General features: G+C 43.9%; 1 protein-coding gene across 1 annotated transcript in view; it reads right to left on the reverse strand.

The window, feature by feature from the left end:
* Positions 1-930: 930 nt before the first annotated feature.
* MYOF (myoferlin) overlaps positions 931-18,578 on the reverse strand; it is a 173,944-nt gene continuing 156,296 nt past the window's right edge. Inside the window, exons 46-54 of the mRNA XM_065922927.1 lie at positions 17,734-17,873; positions 15,277-15,365; positions 15,091-15,186; positions 11,392-11,533; positions 9,071-9,170; positions 6,148-6,338; positions 4,066-4,175; positions 3,550-3,697; positions 931-1,452 (exon numbers count right to left, since the gene is read on the reverse strand). Coding sequence (XP_065778999.1) covers positions 1,414-1,452; positions 3,550-3,697; positions 4,066-4,175; positions 6,148-6,338; positions 9,071-9,170; positions 11,392-11,533; positions 15,091-15,186; positions 15,277-15,365; positions 17,734-17,873 — 1,055 coding nt within the window. The 3' untranslated portion in view covers positions 931-1,413. The remainder of the gene's footprint in view (positions 1,453-3,549; positions 3,698-4,065; positions 4,176-6,147; positions 6,339-9,070; positions 9,171-11,391; positions 11,534-15,090; positions 15,187-15,276; positions 15,366-17,733; positions 17,874-18,578) is intronic.

Here is an 18,578-nt window from a genome sequence, read left to right on the forward strand (position 1 = left end):
GGGTCATATGGCTATTCTATTTTTAGTTTTCTGAGGAACCTCCATACTATTTTCCATAGTGGCTGCATCAATTTACATCCCCACAAACAATGCACAAGGGTTCCCTTTTCTCCACACCTTCTCCAGCATCTGTTATTTGTAGTCTTAATGATGGCCACTCTGACTGGTGTGAGGTGACACCTCATTGTAGTTTTGACTTGCATTTCTGTAATAATTAGTGATGTTGAACATCTTTTCATGTGCCTACTGGCCATCTATATGTCTTTTCTGGAGAAATGTGTCTCTAGGTCTTCTGCCTGTTTTTGCATTGGATTGACTTTTTGTTGTTGTTGTGTGAGCTGTTCATATACTTTGGAAATGAAGCACTTGTTGATCACATCATTTGCAAATATTTTCTCCCATTCTGTAGATTGTCTTTTTGGTTTGTTTATGGTTTCCTTTGCTGTGCAAAAGCTTTTAAGTTTGATTAAGTTCTGTTTCTTTTTGTTTTTATTTCTATTGAACATTGGTACTATTTATGTCAGAGAATGTTATTCCTGTGTTCTCCTCTAGAATTTTTATGGTGTCATGTCTTATGTTTAAGTCTTTAAGCCATTTTGAGTTTATTTTTGTGTATGGTGAGAGTGTGTGTTCTAACGTCATTGATTTTCATGCATATATCTCAATTTCTCCAGCTTCAAGATGGGGTTAATAATGTTACCTACTTTTACAGGATTACCTTGAGGACTAAGTTACTTAATATGTATAAAGCATTTAGAACAATAGTGTGCATAGAATAAATGTTAATTTATTATATTGGCAAGATTTGGCAATATACTTATAAAGGAATTATAGCCAACTGCCAGGGGCTATCATTCTATCCACTGACACCCAGACTAGAAATTGCCTCTTTCTCAGCTTGGCCCACAGCTGCAACAAACAGGCATACACTGAAGGTGAAATGTTTTTATTTGGGTTCATCACAGAGGTTGAATACACTCTCATAACATTTATTCATACAAAATATAGCAATGGTTGCAGGCATAAATAACAATTCCTCTAACTATTCTACTATTTTATAATGCACAGCCCTTTTCGTGGACCACAGGTAAGAAGTATATGAAATCACAATGCAGAAATTCTCATGTTCGATTTCAGCAATTTACAAAAACTGAATTATAGAAGTAGGACACATTAAAAAAAGATATTAAAATGGAACCAGCCACCTTGAAAATTACTATGAAAAAACATGATGAAAACCTTTAATACTTCAAAAGATAAGATAAAAATGTTGCCTGTTAGCCTGACTTGGAACCTAGATGCACTGGGAAGTGATGGGGCTCGGTAAAGTATGTAATATCCTCTTTGATTTTGTTCTGTTAATAGAGGCAGGATTCCCTCATTGCTGGATGACTCTTGAAGACTTTGCTTCTGTTATGCATTTGGTCTCACAATCTTCATTGACAAATAGTTCTGAAAAGGAAACAGAAACAGGGTTTTTAACTTAGGGATTCATCATGGTACCATTGACACTTAGGACCAGATGATGCTTGTTGGAGACTGTGCATTGGAGGATGTTTATCAGCATCCTTGGCCTCTACCCACTAGATTCCAGTATCACCCCCCAGTTGTGACAACCAGATGTCTCCAGGCATCCAAATATCCTGGGGGGGCAAGATTGCTCCCAGTTGAGAACCACTGGTTTAAATCAGTAGAGTCTAACTCAGGGAGAAGAAATAACTATAAGGAGTTTTCTAAATGGTCAAGACAGATTAAAATACCTACAATAAAAAAAATATTGGGTTGGTCAAGAAGTTCATTCAGGTTTTGCCATAAGATCTTACAGAAAAATCCATATGAACTTTTTGGCCAAGCTGTTAGTATGCATGTACTTAACAAGCTGAAAGTATTTGCTGAGAGAAAAGGAAGACACCAACTCCCTGCTCTTGTGGTTGTGCGACTATGCTACTAAACACAAAGTAATCTGTATTATTAATATGAACTGAAGGAGTGGTTTCTGAATGCTTGGACTCTCCCTTCTCCACTGGGCAAACTAAGCTTAAATGCCCCCTCCTTGGTGCAACCATCCTCAGCAATAGGGTCTGACGGTCATTTTTTCCTACCTCTGGACCAGCCTGCCTTCATAGTCATTTACTTGTTCCTATCCTGCAGACAAGCAGACACGTGATCTGCTTGTGGGTAGAAATCCTGCCTTGGGCATCTCTGTATTCCAATTTCTACCTATAGCAGATGCTCAACAAATTCCATGATTCTCAGAGGAAGGAAGGCACTACTTCCAGGCACACTGACGAACCTCCCACTTGAACTCCCTTTGTGACTGTGGAGATTAAGGGGGATGTTATGTGACGTGGGCCTTAAAGAATGAGGGAGGTTTTAACAGGACGCAGGTAAGGGAACAGTCTTGGCAAACGCATCCTGGCAGGTTAGGGCAATACTTGTTCGGGGAGGCCAACTCAATCTGGATGGAGTTCAAGGGTGTGTGGTAAGTTGCTCCAGTCATGTCCAACTCTTTGCAACACTGTAGACTATAGCTTCTCAGGCTGCACTGTCCATGGGATTCTCCAGGCAAGAATACTGCAGTGGGTTGCCATGCCCTCCTCCAGGAGATTTTCCCAACTCAGGGATTGAACCTGTGTCTCTTATGTCTCCTACATTGGCAGGCAGGTTCTTCACCACTGGTGCCACCTGGGAAGCCCCCAGAGTGCAAGGGTGGTGTAGGCTTCTAGTGAGCCCAGGATGCATGAAAGGTTAAGAGTTAGGATGTAGGATGGTTTGAAACAAAAAGTCTGAAGGCAGAAAGATCCACCAGAAATGCTGACTCTGGTTCAGACCCACATTGATAAAGGCCTGAGGGGTTTCTTCTAGAATTCCTGAGACCAAAGTTTTGTTTTGTCTTGTCTTTAATAGACCCTGAAGTTCTACCTGTAACTCACAAAATCTGGAGGATGTAATTCACAGAACGTAGTACTTTAAACTTTCCTAAAGTTGACAGGCTGTAATACCACAACTGCTATGTAGGTCATTTTGTTGTTGTTAGTCGCTAAGTCACATCCTACTCTTTCTGACCCCATGGGCTTCCCTGGTGGCTCAGATGGTAAAGAATCTACCTGCAATTCGGGAGACCTGGGTTCCATCCCTGGATTGGGAAGATCCCAATGGGGGCATGGCAACCCATTCCAGTATTCTTGCCTGGAGAATTCTCATGGATGGAGGAGCCTGGCAGGTTATAGTCCATGGGGTCACAAAGAGTTGGACATGACTGAGCGGCTAAGCATAGCACAGACTAAAGCCCACCAGGCTCCACTGTTCATGGGATTTCCCAGGCAAGAATACTGGAGTGGGTTGCTATTTCCTTCTCCAGGAGATCTTCCCAACCCAGGGATCAAACCTGAGTCTCCTGTATTGACAGTTGGATTCTTTACCACTGAACCACCAGGGAAGCCCCGAGGTAGGTCATTTTACTGAACAGCAAAAAAGGCGAGTACCAACTGAGATGACCCACCAAAATTCACACCCAGAAAGTCAAGACGAGAGGCCAAGGACGCATACCGGTAAGGAATAGAGAAGCACGGCCACAAAGAGCAGCAGGATCAGCAGGATCAGCAGGGCGACGATGACCCACTTAAATCGGCGCCACACGATGAACCTCATGGTCTTGCATGGGTTGGTAAACCACAGGAAGGAGGTTTCTGGTCGGCTGCATTGCAAAGAAATGGTTTTACCTACCCAACTCAGGAGGGACAGATATTTTACATCTCAGAGCATAACATAGTTTAAAGAATAATTAATAATGTTTTACAAAGCCAAGGAAAGATATTATTCCCCTTAGTTGGCTGAGAGAGTCTTTAACCTTTTATGACTTCTTAAGATGCTGCAGACACACTGGACTTTGGTTTCACAGAAAGGAGAATGGTTAAAATGAAGCCAGATCACCAATCTCTCCATCCCCCATCCTGCCTGTTCAGTACAAAATTAAGACAACGGCTAATCCATTGCATTAAGTCAAGTGGAGGGGGGCTTTCAGACTGCAGGTGTTTTGGGATCAGAACAAAGAGGGCCTCTCACTTTGGTGGGTCCAGTTTGGGGTTCATGTTGGGTTCATCCCGTCCCTTCCCGGCTGGCCTCTCGTCGGCCTCCTTCTCATTGAGGACTTCCAACGTCATCTCCACTTTCCCCTTCAGTAAAGCAGAACAGGTTAAACACATGACATCACGTTTCACAAATATTTTCACTTCAACCCAAGGCGTATTCCCCGAGCAGTGATTTTTATTCTTGTAAAACAATCCTGAGATCGCCTTAAATCTTCCTCCAGAGATCTCATCACATTTCCTCTTCCATGTGTTTCTGAACTGACTCCTTGTGGGAAACTGAGAGGACAAATTGCTTTCCCTCCTCCCTGCTTTCCAGTCTTCTTGGATCCCCATCATTCTAACTTTCTCACATCCATCTCCTTGCCTGCTCACATTATCTCCCTTTGTAACTGTGCTTGGACCCAGATTAACTTGAATACTGCTAATGACAATAGCTAATATTGAGCATTTATTGTGGGCTCCAGGAGAGCCTCTGTGCTTCATGAGACTCCTACTGTATGGAGCAATGCTGGCGCTTAGTGAGCATCCATTGTATACTTGCAGAAGAAAGGCACGAGTGAATGAATGAATGCTGCCTCCCTGTTCACAGGTCCCTAAGTGGTGCACTGGGCACTGCTTACACCTTTTACAGGGACACTCTCGTGTGATGTTCAGGACAATCATAGAAGTCAGGTACTGCTGCGATCCTCCTGTGCACACGAGGACACTGAGGCTGCAAGAGCTCTAGAAATTTGTCCACTCTGATAGCCAGGCTTAACCAGGGTGGTAACAGGCTTTCTAGAACCCTGGAATTCACAAAGTCACCAGTGATTTGAGAACATCTGATGTTGATGCTCATTAGGTGATGAAGCACAGATGCCTCCTCAGTCGACAAGTCAAAGATGGTCTGTCTATGGCAGTGAAAGTCGTTCAGTCATGTCTGACTCTTTGCAACGCCATGGACTGTACTATCCATGGAATTCTTTAGGCCAAAATTCTGGAGTGGGTAGCCTATCCGTTCTCCAGGTGATCTTGCTGACCCAAGAATCGAAGCGGGGTCTCCTGCATTGCAGGCGGATTCTTTGCCAGCTATCAGGGAAGTCTGTCTATGACAAGGTAGTCCTTATTTCTAAGCCTGTTCTTTCAAATCTATAAAATGGAGGTAATGTCTGCTTCATGGAGTTATCAGTAGAACTAAATGAGATTATGTACAAACTGCTCTAGAGTGGCAGGAAGCTGCGCCAGGGGTAGAGGAAGTGATAGATTGCAAAGGGCACAAGGAAACGATAATGGGAATGTTCTGGAGCTCAATTATGATGGTGGTTTCATGAGCATATACATCAGATGTCAAAACTCAAATTGTGCACTTCTGTTGTTTTATGTTTTAAGTGAGTGCAGTTTACTTTATGTATTGGGTTGGCCAAAAAGTTCCTTTGGGTTTACAGAAAAAGCTGAATGAACTTTTTGGTCAACCCAATAAATTTTAAAGTTGTTTAAAATACAAGATTATGAATGTAAGACATTCAGTATGTTGTCTAGTTTATAATAATTAGTATAAAATGCTTATTAGTAGTAATACACAATGAATTAAGAATTAAGTAGCCTTTTTGTGACAGGGCATGGCAATTTGCACTATGCTTCTATGTTGAAATTGCTCTTAACTTATGGCCTTAATGTTCAATGGATGCTCACATGCCTTGCTTCTTCCATCTTTAAATTTTAGTTTTTTCAAGATGAGAACAGCTTAAATTTGAAGTTGCTTTTTCTGAATTGGACTGGAAGCTCAGCCTAAATTAGCGTTTCTGGTGAAAGAGAGTCCCAGAGAAATATAGTATAATCACTTGCACTCCCAGTTTTTTGACAATTCCAATCCTTCTATCTTCAACTCAACCTCAAACATATGTTCGCAGCATCTGCCACCTTCTCCTATAATCCCAGGTACAACCTGTTCCCCAAACTTAAAAGTACCACCAATTCAACCTTCCTTATCTTATTTGGAGCAAATCTACTCATAAAGGGCAAAACCTAAAGAAGAAAAGGAATGAACAACCCCCAGCCAGGAATGACTCATACATACAGCCATCACACGGGAGCCATCTTTCTCTGTGTAACAAGGCCACCATCCTTTCATGGACTTCTGCTCAAAGAGAGAGGCAGTTTTCACTTTCAGGGGGTTCATGGCTTTGAGGTCTGGAATCATGTCTAAATTGCATTTCTCTGGTGATTTTGCTGGAATGATGGTATGATGCAAATCAAGTTCCAGGAAACCTAGCCAAGGAAATATTAAACCCAAATAAATTTCAAGTGGATCAGGTGATGTTCACAAGTAAACAGAATGTCCTTGTCAGAAGAGAGATCTAGACTGTGACTTTGAGCAGGTGACAGGTGAGTTAGAGAAATGCAGCCTGTAGACAGTTAAAATTCTTTCCAGATAGGATGGAAAGTGGCAAAAGTACCTGCCCACTGCCCACTTTATTTCTCAGGGACAGGAGCAGAGAGTTCTTCTGCAAGCTCAAAATAATTAAACACCTAGGAACACAATTTCCACTGAACTTGGAATTTGCTCATGTTGGTTCTAAACTTCCCTGAACGTAGTCATTTGGCTTTGAGTAAAGACAACTGGTACTTGGAACATGGGAAGCACCATCAAACAGTCAAGTTCAAGTCTCTCCAAGTGTAATCTCAGAAACAAGAATTTGAGAAGGAACATTGAATTCTCATCAGAAAATTCTCCCCAGGAACTAGGAAGCCCAGCTCACGGTGCCCGGAGAAGCAAGAGGCGTGAACTCTCTTGTAGTTAATGACCTTCTCTGATTGTCTTTGGGGCTTAGGAACTCCCGGGACCCCTCTCCTTCAGATAATGGTCTGGGTATGCTGGGTCAAGTCAATGAATTACTTACTGGGACAAAAGGTGGTCTTCAATAGGGATAGCAAAGAGCACCAGGGAGGTGGTGGCAGATTCTCTATAAACTTTTAGACTCAGAAACTGTCCTTCATCTTAATGCATCTGTAGCCCACAAGTCTTTCCAGAGTTTATGCCTGTTTTTATTTTGCCTCTCTCCTTTTGGTAATAACTGCAACCATTTACCCACTAGTTATCAGAGATAAGAGTCATTCTTATTTGTTGTCAGACTGTTTCATTTCAGTTCCAAGGGAAAACTCTCTACTGTTCTTCATGCTAAACTAGCACACTCCTGTGAACAGGGAACATTGCCTGGCATTTCAGTAAACAAAGTGTTACCCATTATCCCAGTTCTACAAGGATCAGAACCTTAGTCACTGCAGCCCCAACCTGAGTCTGACCCAAGGGGGATTCAAGATGGAGGGGGAAGCATTCTGACCTTTGGGTCTGGCTCTGGCTAGCTAAGATGAATATCTAAGGCATAATTTCAACAGGTCCAGGATCTTGTATCTCCCCAAACATAGCAAAGCACTAAAGTCATTAACTTGAGATATCTGTTCTTTGTGATTAGTAGTAATCTTTTGATGTCTGACTACCTGTTTTTTTCTCCCCCTCAGCAAAAACCTCTTCCATCCTGGCTCCTCAGAGCTCTCTGGTGGTGTCCTAGGGGTGGTGTCCTAGTTTGCAGTCCTCAGTAAGATGCCTGGACTCAGAACTTTTAGGTTGTACACTTTTCTTCAGCACTTTCATACTCATTTGTCTGTTCAGTTCTTATTAAGAACCGACTAAGCCAAAGCCACTGCATTCTGTGTTGTGAAGGGCAGAAGGATGAACAAGATGTAGCCACTGACCACTGGGGGCTTTTCCTCTGCCAGGAAAGATGCTCTGGAGGCAGGGAGATGAGCTCGGGGAGCTTCTGTAATGCTGGCTCTGAGAAAGTTACGTCTGAACTGGCAAGTGGCAGAGATCATAGAAGTAAGAAAATAAATGTGCATGATACAGCAGGTTACGTTGTTTAGGAAACTGGGAGGAAAGGAGAGGAGGGCCTCAGAGGACTCCAGGTGTTTCGGCCTGAGCTACTGGGAGAGGCTGCGAGCAGGTGTGAGGTCAGGAAGAAAGGCTGAGTTTGATCTTAGTCACGATAAATTTGAGGTGCCAGCTGAATGTACAGGTAAAAGGTTCTGGTGGGGGGTGGGGAATAATCATCATAAGTGTATCTTTTTTTCAAATGGAGATATAATTGACATAGAGCACTGTGTAAGTCTAAGGGGGATAGTGTGTTGATTTGATATACTGCACAGAGCAGTCAGTATGAGTCATCACAGTATTTCTTGTTACTATATGGCAGGCACCGTGGGCGGCCAGGCTGAACCTCCAGGTCTAGGAGTCATACCTTGCACAGAAGGAGAATGGAAGCTTTGCCTTCAACAGAGGAGAGGGTTGCTAAGTCACTGAGAGAGCCTGGGGAGGATCCACCAAACCCTGGGGAGAACAAAGGCCTGTGTTTAAAGAGTGAGAGTGGGCCAGTGAGACACCCAAGGCCTCTCAGAGAGAAAATCTGAACACTGTGCTTTGCAGGGACTGGGGAGAGTGCCAGGAAATGGAGGGGCCTGCGGTGGGGAGAGGGTGTGTAACAAGGGCCTTTTACCACAGAGAAGGGTGGGGAGGAACAAGCGCTGGGACGTTAGAGGACTGAAGTGACTTCTGAGAGGAGGAGGAAGCCAATTCTGAGGTGTTGATGGGAGGGAAAAGAAGAGACCGGGAGAAAAGAAAGGAGGTTTGGAGGTGGAGGCAGGGCTGAGGCACACCTGAAAATAAAATTTGTGTCTTTGTAACATGACAGAAGCTGGTGCAAGAGCCTACACCAGGACCCTGAGGGTGGACGGGGCCCACACAAGAGGTGCCATTCACTGTGCCCACTTCTCAGGGGACCTGGGGTAGCACCCAGCAGGCCACAGTGCCCAGAGGCCATCCAGGCAGTGAGTGTGACCCCAGCCCCACAGGACTGGACATTTAAATAATTGATTCCAAATTCTAGTTGATTTAACTAATTTCAAGTACAATATCTTAGAGAAAAGTATCCAAATGTCAGCCTTACCCAAGTAGTCATCCAGAGAAAACTTGTCATTGTCCCATATCTGAATGACCAGTCTGGGTGGGACCCGAAATTCAGTTTGGTCAATACTCCAGAAATGTTCCTAAAATGCCAAGAGGAACAGACAAGCCAAAATGACACTGATTACTGGACTCTTAAAACCCTCCCCTTGGGCCTCTTGAAAATGCAACATCAAGGCGCGGGGCCTCTTGTCTCCTTTGCATCCCCACCCAGAATCCCATCTTCTAGCCTGCTGGTCACGCCCCATGTGTATGTAAGGCAGGCAGGCGCCCCAGGAAATCTCACCACCACCAGCTGGGCGACAAAAAGGTTGTCTGAGGCAGTTCCCAAACAGAAGGTTTCCTGCCACGTTTCTATCAGTGTGACTTCCTGCTGCCACTCCTGGGGTTTGTGGGGGGTGGCGAGGGTAATTCTGTCTCCTAAACACGATGGCCTGGTTAGATTATCGTCCCAAAGCCAAGCTGTTCTAGGCCAGACCGAAATATCCCCTGCTGGGGTGTTACTTCTGCCCAGCAATCTCCCCACCCCACCTCCAACCGTCCCAGGGATGTCTGAGCACACTCATTCCACGTGGGGGTGAGAGATGGCGGCCCACATTTCACTCTTATCAGTACAGATTTAAAATTGCTGGCATTTGTGGTTTTTGAAAAATATTGCTAAAACTAAGACCCTCTGATCCTTCGGACTTGAGTTAGGTGCAGAGAGGATGGGGTAAGGTTCCTCCAGGTTCTCACCTCTGGTCCCTGCCTCTGCTCAGACAGTATCAGCCAAGGATCATGACACCTCCATGGCCTGATTACACCTAAGTTCCTCTGGCCCCAGAAGAAAGGGAATTCCCCCAATACTTTATGAATTCGAAGGAAGATTATTGGGTTGTTGGTTTTTCAGATGACAGTCTGAGATGTTTCCCTTTGCAGGACTTAGAGGCCTGGCTCTGAGGGGCCGAGAAGCCCACTCCACCCTTGTCTGGCCTCACCCGACTCTCCTGTGTGGGGTTACTCAGGATGCTGAGAGGTCCAGCTTAGATATGAGTAAACAGGAAGGGAAACTTTACCTAAAGGCCTAACTGACCCCAAACCCCTCACCTTCCCCCCGGTCTGCCTCAACATTTGAAATATGCATGGTTCAGCACCAGGATGAACCTCTGCATCTTTAAAAAGTGCCCTTGGAAGGCATTCATCTCACCTAAACGGAAAAAGTGCTCACTAGAGCATCAGCAGCAGGTAGGGCCTGGCCTGCTGGGACAGGAGGGGGCTGTATTCTGATCCACGTGTAGGAGGAAGAGGTGACTGGGGCAGAGCTAGGAAAAGTTTATGGAATATGGTTGGGAGGGGAAATGGGACAAGGGCCCATAAAAGACAGCTGTTGTTATTACCTGCCCCCACAGATTTCTCTTAGAGATTCTGTTCTTCCAGTCCATGCAGTTTGGGGAGGACTGACTTTATCCTTAACTCCAGAGCTGCACCAGTCAGGGTACTGCATCCCTGGGCACCACTGGCTGGCTCAGAGAGGGGCACTCAGCCTCAGACAGGCCAGCTCTGGGGTCCAATCTCAGAACCCTGGTTGGTGCCTTTGGGGACTTGATCTCTCTCTACTGACACCTGCTGGTAGCCACCCTACCTCCACCAGGGAGTGAGGCCTATGGGTGAAGGCAGAGCAGAGGGGTGGAGGAGGTGACCGCAGTTTCTAAAGACATCAGTTCAACCTGGGCTCCAGGCGTTCCTTAAGCCAGTCAACCCTGGCCTTTTTAGTAATGTGAACCAATAAATCACATTTTTGGTACAAGCCAGTTTGAGTTGAGTTCTATAATCCAGTCTTATAAATTAAGACCAGGAGGGCCCTGAACCCTCATGGAAGTGCTCCCGAAGGAAGGAAGGCAGATGCTTAAGTTTAATAAGGAAGGTAAGTGGGAAACTGCACCTACATTAATATTTTGTCTCTGGCTAGCTAGTCCAACAGTTCCCTTTATCAGGGGAAGAAATCGGTCTCCCATGACATAAATATATACTTAGGTTGGGGTATGTATAGACACAGAGGTTCTTTTACCAGATCCTTCCCCCAGCTGCCAACACGTCAGGAGAAGAAAAGCTGTCTTCCTTTTACTCCTAACTACACAAATACCTACCAGAGTTGTGTGACCCTGGGCAAATATCTGCACCACTGGGGTCTCTGAATCCCCACCTTACCAAGAGGGAGCTGGACCTATGACCTCCAAGGTGCTGAGCACCTGCGACTTTTTCTGAGTGTCCACATTAAGAAAGACCCATGACATCCCCGCCCCACTGGCACATTTCAGAACTCACTTTTTTAGCAACAAGACAGAGCTGTTCAGCTGGGAGGTAGTCAAAAGGGAAGACAAATCTCCAGTTAAAGTTCCCTTCGCCATCCAAGGATCTGTAATGGACATCTGTTTTCTGTTTGTTTTCTTCATTGCCAGGAATCCAGCTGAAAAGCAGGAGCAAACAGACTTAGCTTCATGTGATTGACAAGTAATCTAGCCACAAAATAGTGCAGTGATTAGGAGAGTGAAGGGCAGGAGAATTAATGCACTTTTCTTGGGCAGGTTCCAGTTATCTACGGAACTGGGGAGGCCGGGGGTGGTGATTTATGAAGGGAAGGCACTCTGGTGCATCCAACACAGGTTGTAGCCAAATAAAATAGAATTCCTCTAAAACCAGAGCAGGAAACCCTTTAGACTTCAGTTAACAGGGATAAGGTGAAATTTTCTGGAAAATATCAACAACTTAGCTTCTATTTTGGGAATGGTGAAGCTTGCCGGCTACGATTTTAGTCTCCCTAACTATAACTCATTGCTGTCTGTCATCACTGCTGATAGGCTCAATGAATGTGGGTTAGTTCAAAATTTCAGCATTTCCTTTCCCATATTTTACTTAAGCAAACAAAACAGGCACGACTCAAGTAATCTTACAGCTTCCTTTTTAAATTCTTCTTAAATGTACTATGATCACATTAATTGAGATGAGCAAGGGAGATGTAAGCTGCTGCATCCATACTCCTATCTATGAAAATTCATTTCTACCAACAAGTGAACATCTTAACTTTTGACATTTGGAAAGTTCTCTTTGGCCTGTGCCTGGCAGACGGGTTAGAGGGATGAATGAGCATGTCTGGGAGAAAGTGTTACCACATCCGCCAACTATGGGGAAGACTTCTGGTTTGGAACCAGAGGCACATGAGATTTGAGACGGCAAAAGTGGTGGAATGCACGGATCTGAGTACCGACTACACATGAGCATCAACTGGGGCAGCTTTCAGAAATACTGCTGCCTGGACCCCTTAGATAGAGACGGTCAGTAGGAGGCAGGCCTGGCTGTGAACCTGCTCTGCCATTGACTCTCTGAGCTTCATTTCCCATCTGTAAAACGAGGTTAATGATACGTGCTTCCTTCACATGGTCCACCTGAGGACAGAATGAGAAAGGCCAGAGTGGGAAGAGGGAGATCCTTAACACATATTAAGGATCAGCTGCTACGAACCAGGTATTAGCATGCCTTAGTTTATTCTTTCCAGCTGATAACTAGCTCCATCTCACAGATGAGGAAACTGAGGTTCAGAGAGGATCTGCACCTCATATATCCAGTAAGGGACAGAATTAAGTGTAACTCCCAGGTCTATCTGACTCCTAAGTACAGGACTATTACTCCGCCTCAAAGGACCATGGAGACTAGAAAGTCATTCGCTAATACTGGGTCCTATTAGTAGTAGTGGTATTAATAGCTGTCAACTGGTAATTTTTTCTCGTCAATTGACTAACCAAATAATTGAGTTGAAATATTCCTTTTGACAATTAACGTTTAAGCTTTTGAACTAGCTCAATGAAGAGAGACCACACTTTTTGGCTATGACCGTGGTAGCTTCAGCTTATAACTCAACCCTAATTGGCACCATCATCCTTCCCCAGATGGCTCACCTCTGTAGCTCTTCCCTCTCCTTTCTTATGAATCTTTTCACATTTTAATTTGAAAACAAGGTAAACAGCCACTCTTGGTGTATGTACTTGTATGTAATACCCATGTGGGTATAGTGCTAGGCATGTTATTTGTGCATTATTCATCCTTTCACATACAGTATTAGACTTTTCATTCCAAATGTGACATGGTACTTTAAGTTTTTTAATATTTTGGCCACACCATGCAGCACGTGGGATCCCAGTTTGCTGACCAGGGATTGAACCCAAAACCCCCTGCTTTGGAAGCGTGGATTCCCAACCACTGGACAACCAGGGAAGTTCTGACATGGTATTTTAGGTTATGTTTTATTCTTTGATTACCAGAGTTATCTCTCAGTCCAGTATTACTTGAGTTTGTTTCCCTGATTGGAAAAAAAATGCTTATGATAGTCAAATAAATTTGCATATATATAATTAGCCAGAATTAATTTTCCTTGGGGAATGGTAATAATATCCTGAAATGAGAAAGAATAATGAAGTACTTGATGAAACATTCCCTGTGTAGAGTGAACCTAAATGACAATAATTATGTCTTTAACAAAGGTTTGATTGAAGGCCACTTGGGATCATAAGTGAAACTTTATTCTCACTTTATGAATACATTAAATTACAACAAATCTATCTTTTACAAATCAAGGAACCAAACTCAATTCATGTGGAATAGTAAGTTTATAGTGTGATTGTTAATTTTATGTGTCAATGTGACTGGCCATGGGGTGCCCAGATTAAACATTATTTTGGGGTATGTCTATGAGAATGTTTCTGGATGAGACTAGAATTTGAATCAATGGACTGGGTAAAGTAGATGGCCCTCTCAAATGTAGGTGGCACCATCCAGTCTATTGGGGACCTAAATAGAACAAAAAGACAGAGGAAGGAGGAAGTCACCTGCTTTTTCTGTCTCACTGATTGAACCAAGACATCTCGGGTCATCTCCTCCTGACCTCAGGCTGGGATATATACCATGAGCTCCCCTGATTCTGAGGCTTTGAACTCAGGCTGAATGATACGTCCAGCTTTCCTGGGTCTCCAGGTTGCAGGTGACCAGTCGTGGAACTTTTTAACCGCCATAACGAATCTCTCTCCCCCTGTCTTTGTTTCCCTGTCTTTCCCTCTTTCTACACACACACACACACACACACACATACACACACATGTCCTACTTGTCCTTTTTTCTGGTGAATCCTGGTTAATGCACACAGTGTTTACTATCTGCCAGGTGCTATCCTAAATGCTTTGAGTAACCCAGTCTTCTGAATATTCCAGAGTGGTGGATACTGTCATTATCTCCATTTTACAGATGAGGAATAGTGAGTTTGCTAACTTGCCCAGCTAGTAGGGAAACCACCAGATTTCAATTCAGCTAATTTGACTCCAGAGTTTGACTTCCTAATCCTTGGGTTCTGTATACATCATCAGTGTATAACACAAAACTGACACCAACATGGATTATTTGGAATTGGATTATGCAAGTAACAGAATAATGAACACCTATGACACTTTACACATTGGATGCAGGCACTCAGTAAATATTGGTGGAATAAATGATTAAAAAAAAAAGCTTTAATGTTTCTTCTTTTCCATGGATGTTAACTTCAGGTAATATATTAAAAAAAACAAAAAACAAAAAAAACCTTGGGAGCTCTACTTCTGTCTCTAAGCCTAGTTACTCAAAGTATCAAAAAGGAATAAAGATGAACTGCATGACTAAAAAGTCTCATAAATAAAAAATCTGCTTAATAAACTAAACAAAACCTTTTTCTTCTTATAGGTATCAGATGCCGCTGCTCATAAATAACATCCATACAGGCTTTTCTTTCTGTTCTCTCTCTCTCTCTCTGTCTCCCTGGAGCTTTCTTCCTAAGCAATGGCAGGCGGGTTCTTTACCACTAGCACCACCTGGGAAGCCCAGTAAGACATAATATCTTCAATAATCAAGATCCTATAATGGACACCCTATAATGGAACACTCATGAAGGAGAGTCTGCTTTGTTCTCTGAGTCTTTCAGAGGCTCCTGCATGCCAGCCTTACCCTTTCACATAGATGTCACTCATTTCCTCTCCTGTGATGCTTTTCTCATCCAGGACAACATCCTTGGTGTTCCAGATAATCACACGCAGGTAGTATCTACGAGAAGCACATTTTGAAGGTGGTTTTTCTTTTCAGGTCTTGAACCAAGACCCCAGTGAGATACAGCAGGGTCTCAAAATTACTTACTTCTTGGCTTTCCGGGGTGTGATGTTGAAAGGAGGGCCTGGTGGCCCCAAATTCTTGGGGAAAACATCCACCCACATCTGAAGTCTTCCCTAAACCATTCAAAAATGAAAAGAGAAATGAAGTTACATTATGGGTGGTAAAGACTACAATCTTCTTTCATACATCTTCAGTGAAACTAGTGCAGGTCTCCTAATTTATTGGTCCATATGGAAGACAAGAAAAATGGAGTAAAAGAGCAAATCAAGATGAATCTTACACCTTCAGTGTCACTTAGGCCATCCACCCTCCATTCTCTCCCAGGAGTCTCTACATGTGCCTACTTTATCATAATCTGAGTCTTCCCTGGTTAATAAAATGAGGGGTTTGCCATCACTAACATAACCCCAAACATACATACTCCCTCTTACAGTGACTCAGAACAGTTGTCACACCATCTCTCATCCATCATCAGACTGTCTACTTGCTATCATTGTCAGTTTTGTGACACCCAAGGGTTTCTCCACTTACCTTGGGAGAGAAAATCAAAATAATGCAAAAATGTACTTAACTTTGTAAAAGAAAGACAACCTGGTACTTTCAAAGGAGAGACTCAAATGACAAAAACATTACCATTCACCAAACTGAGGGCTCCCTGCATTGGCTTGCTAGGGCCCACCGCCTGGAAGGGAGCTTGCAGGAACATGGAGGCTGAAAGCCTGGACTGACGCTCGTGCTGCCATCTTGATGAGCTCCCCTCACCTCCCTTTATATCTTTGATGGCTACAGACCAGGCCCATTTATCTGACTGGAATATTCTTCCAGACAGCCTAGGAATGCCGTTAACACACTCTATCAACCATACAAACCAATTTAAGTTCCGCAGACTGTTTTTGGATGTTCTGTATACTCTGCCTTCATGACAAAAACAGACTCGTCTTTAAGAAAGTTGCCAAGGAAACCACTAGGTTGGCTTCCTAATGCATTGTGATCAAAATGAATTAACTGGGGCTCTTGGAAAGGGATATATTTTACTGTGATCCTTACTCTCTTCCAACTAATCTCGAGGGCTCAAGGGTCTAGCATACATCAAGAAATTAGCCATCTCCTCACTAGCTGTGTCTCCTAAGACCCAACCACAGCCTGTCCAATGTGTAGGTAGAGGTGATGGAAGTATTGGTGGATGCCCAGGGAGAAATCTTCCTTGCTTTGTTATGTCTTAAGACTCTTCATTTGAGAGGTGGGAGGGGGAAGAGGAGGAGAAATGGGCTCTTTTGAGGGGAAGGGAGAGTAATAAGAGAAGGAAGATATGAAAATAGGGAACAGAATAAAAGTGAGTGACAAAACAATCTAAGCCCAGCCCAACTTGTACTCACTTCTTAAGAGACCACGGTTCTGCTATCCGTATCAACAATATTTGCACCCATTATATTAATATTTCTTAAAGTGTGATTTTCTAGCCATCTGCATCAGAACCTTTCCGGATACTTGTTACAAATTCAGATTCTTGGCCCCACCCCAGACTTACTGAATCTCTGCAGGCATGGTCTGGGAATCTTCATTCTAACAAGCTTCCACATAGACTGTTTTGTCCTTTTCCATGTCTCCCCTTGCTTCTCTGGGAACTGCCCTTCCCCCGTCACGATCCACAAGGTGCCTGTGATGATCCTCCCTGTGCATTGTACCCTGTCCTGGCTACAGCTCAGTGGTCTAGTGGTGGATGAAGGGACCAGGTGAGGGCAACCCATCCTTTCCACATTTGGAAGCAGGTGGGGCTACATTATAATATACAAAACTCAGAACCTGGGAGGGGGGATCGGGATGGGGAATATGTGTAACTCTATGGCTGATTCATATCAATGTATGACAAAACCCACTGAAATGTTGTGAAGTAATTAGCCTCCAACTAAAAAAAAAAAAACAAAAAAAAAAAAACTCCAGAAAACGTCCACAATATTCTGACACATGGGAAGGTGCTCACAGGAAAAGTGCAGGCTAAAGGAGACTCAGAAATAGACAAAAGACAGGGCAAGATCCTGGCCCAAGTTTGTTCTGAGTCACTGTTACTCTCCTGTCTGGATTTAGTGAGTTACCTGAAAATTCTTACAATAAATCCCCCTCGTGTGTGCGCTCAGTCACCTCAATCATGCCCAACTCTTTGTGACCCCATGGACTGTAGCCCACCAGGCTCCTCTCTCCATGGGATTCTCTTAGACAAGAATACTGGAGTCGGTTGCCATTTCCTACCCCAGGGGATCTTCCCGACCCAGGGATTGAATCCACATCTCCTAGGTCTCCTGCATTGGCAGGCAGATTCTTTACCCACTAAATTCCCCTCGGGAATGAAGCTAATCTGAGCTTCATTTCTATTTTTTGTATAGCTTAAGTATCCAAAAGAATAAACAAGGCAAGTCTGTGTCAGCTATTGCCACCACCTTTGGGGTGTGGGTGATGCATGTTCAGAGGTGGAGAGCGCTTTACCTGGGAGATGTTAGGCTGGAAGCTGCTGTGCAAAGTCCTCGTTTCCACATGTTCAGGAACCAGCCCCTGAGTCCTGAGGATATGAAGGGCGAGGCGCTCCTCGGGGGGTCCAAGGTGCCGGTGCAGGATTTTGTTTGCTTCTGCAATATATATATATATATTTTTTTTTTTTTTTTTTTTTTTTTTAAAAAAGGACAATGAAACAGGGACGGGCATCCAGAAACAGTTCAGCCTTGAGGGATTCTCAGCACTTCAGCACAGACTTTGCAAAACACAGTCAGGCAGTGCCGGTGTGTGAACTGCAGCCTGTGAAAGAGTTGTTGATAGAAACAGCCCCTGACCAGAAGCCCTGCCCAACCAAGTTCATTCCTGACTTGTGGACTGCAAATAGCAAAGAGATCAAAAACACTCCAAACTGTTTAAGAGCAACCCCCATTTATGCTGGGTCAGGGGCTCATGGTCAGACTCCTGTGCAGTTAGGCATGGCCATGCAAACAAGGTAGGCTAGACTGTAACGTAGGTAGAAGTGATAGGTGTATCCTTCAAGGTCCAGCTCGTAATACCCTCTCATGTAGGATCACCTCTGGCACCTTTTCTTCTGGATGCAGAAGAAAACGGTGACCTTAGAACCCTGAAGTGACGATGGGCAGAGCTGCAAGATGAAAGAGCCTGGTCCATGAAGGACTGTTTGGAAGAGGACCACCCACCTGTAGGAGTACCTATTTTCAATTTATGAGAAATAAACATCTATTGGGTTAAACCACTAACATTTTTAAGCTTAACTGTTACAGTAGCTAGCTAATGTCACTGTGGCATTTAAAAAACATAAGACTCCCAAAGTTTCT

The sequence above is a fragment of the Muntiacus reevesi genome, chromosome 2 (assembly GCF_963930625.1).
Source record: "Muntiacus reevesi chromosome 2, mMunRee1.1, whole genome shotgun sequence".
Taxonomy (NCBI): domain Eukaryota; kingdom Metazoa; phylum Chordata; class Mammalia; order Artiodactyla; family Cervidae; genus Muntiacus; species Muntiacus reevesi.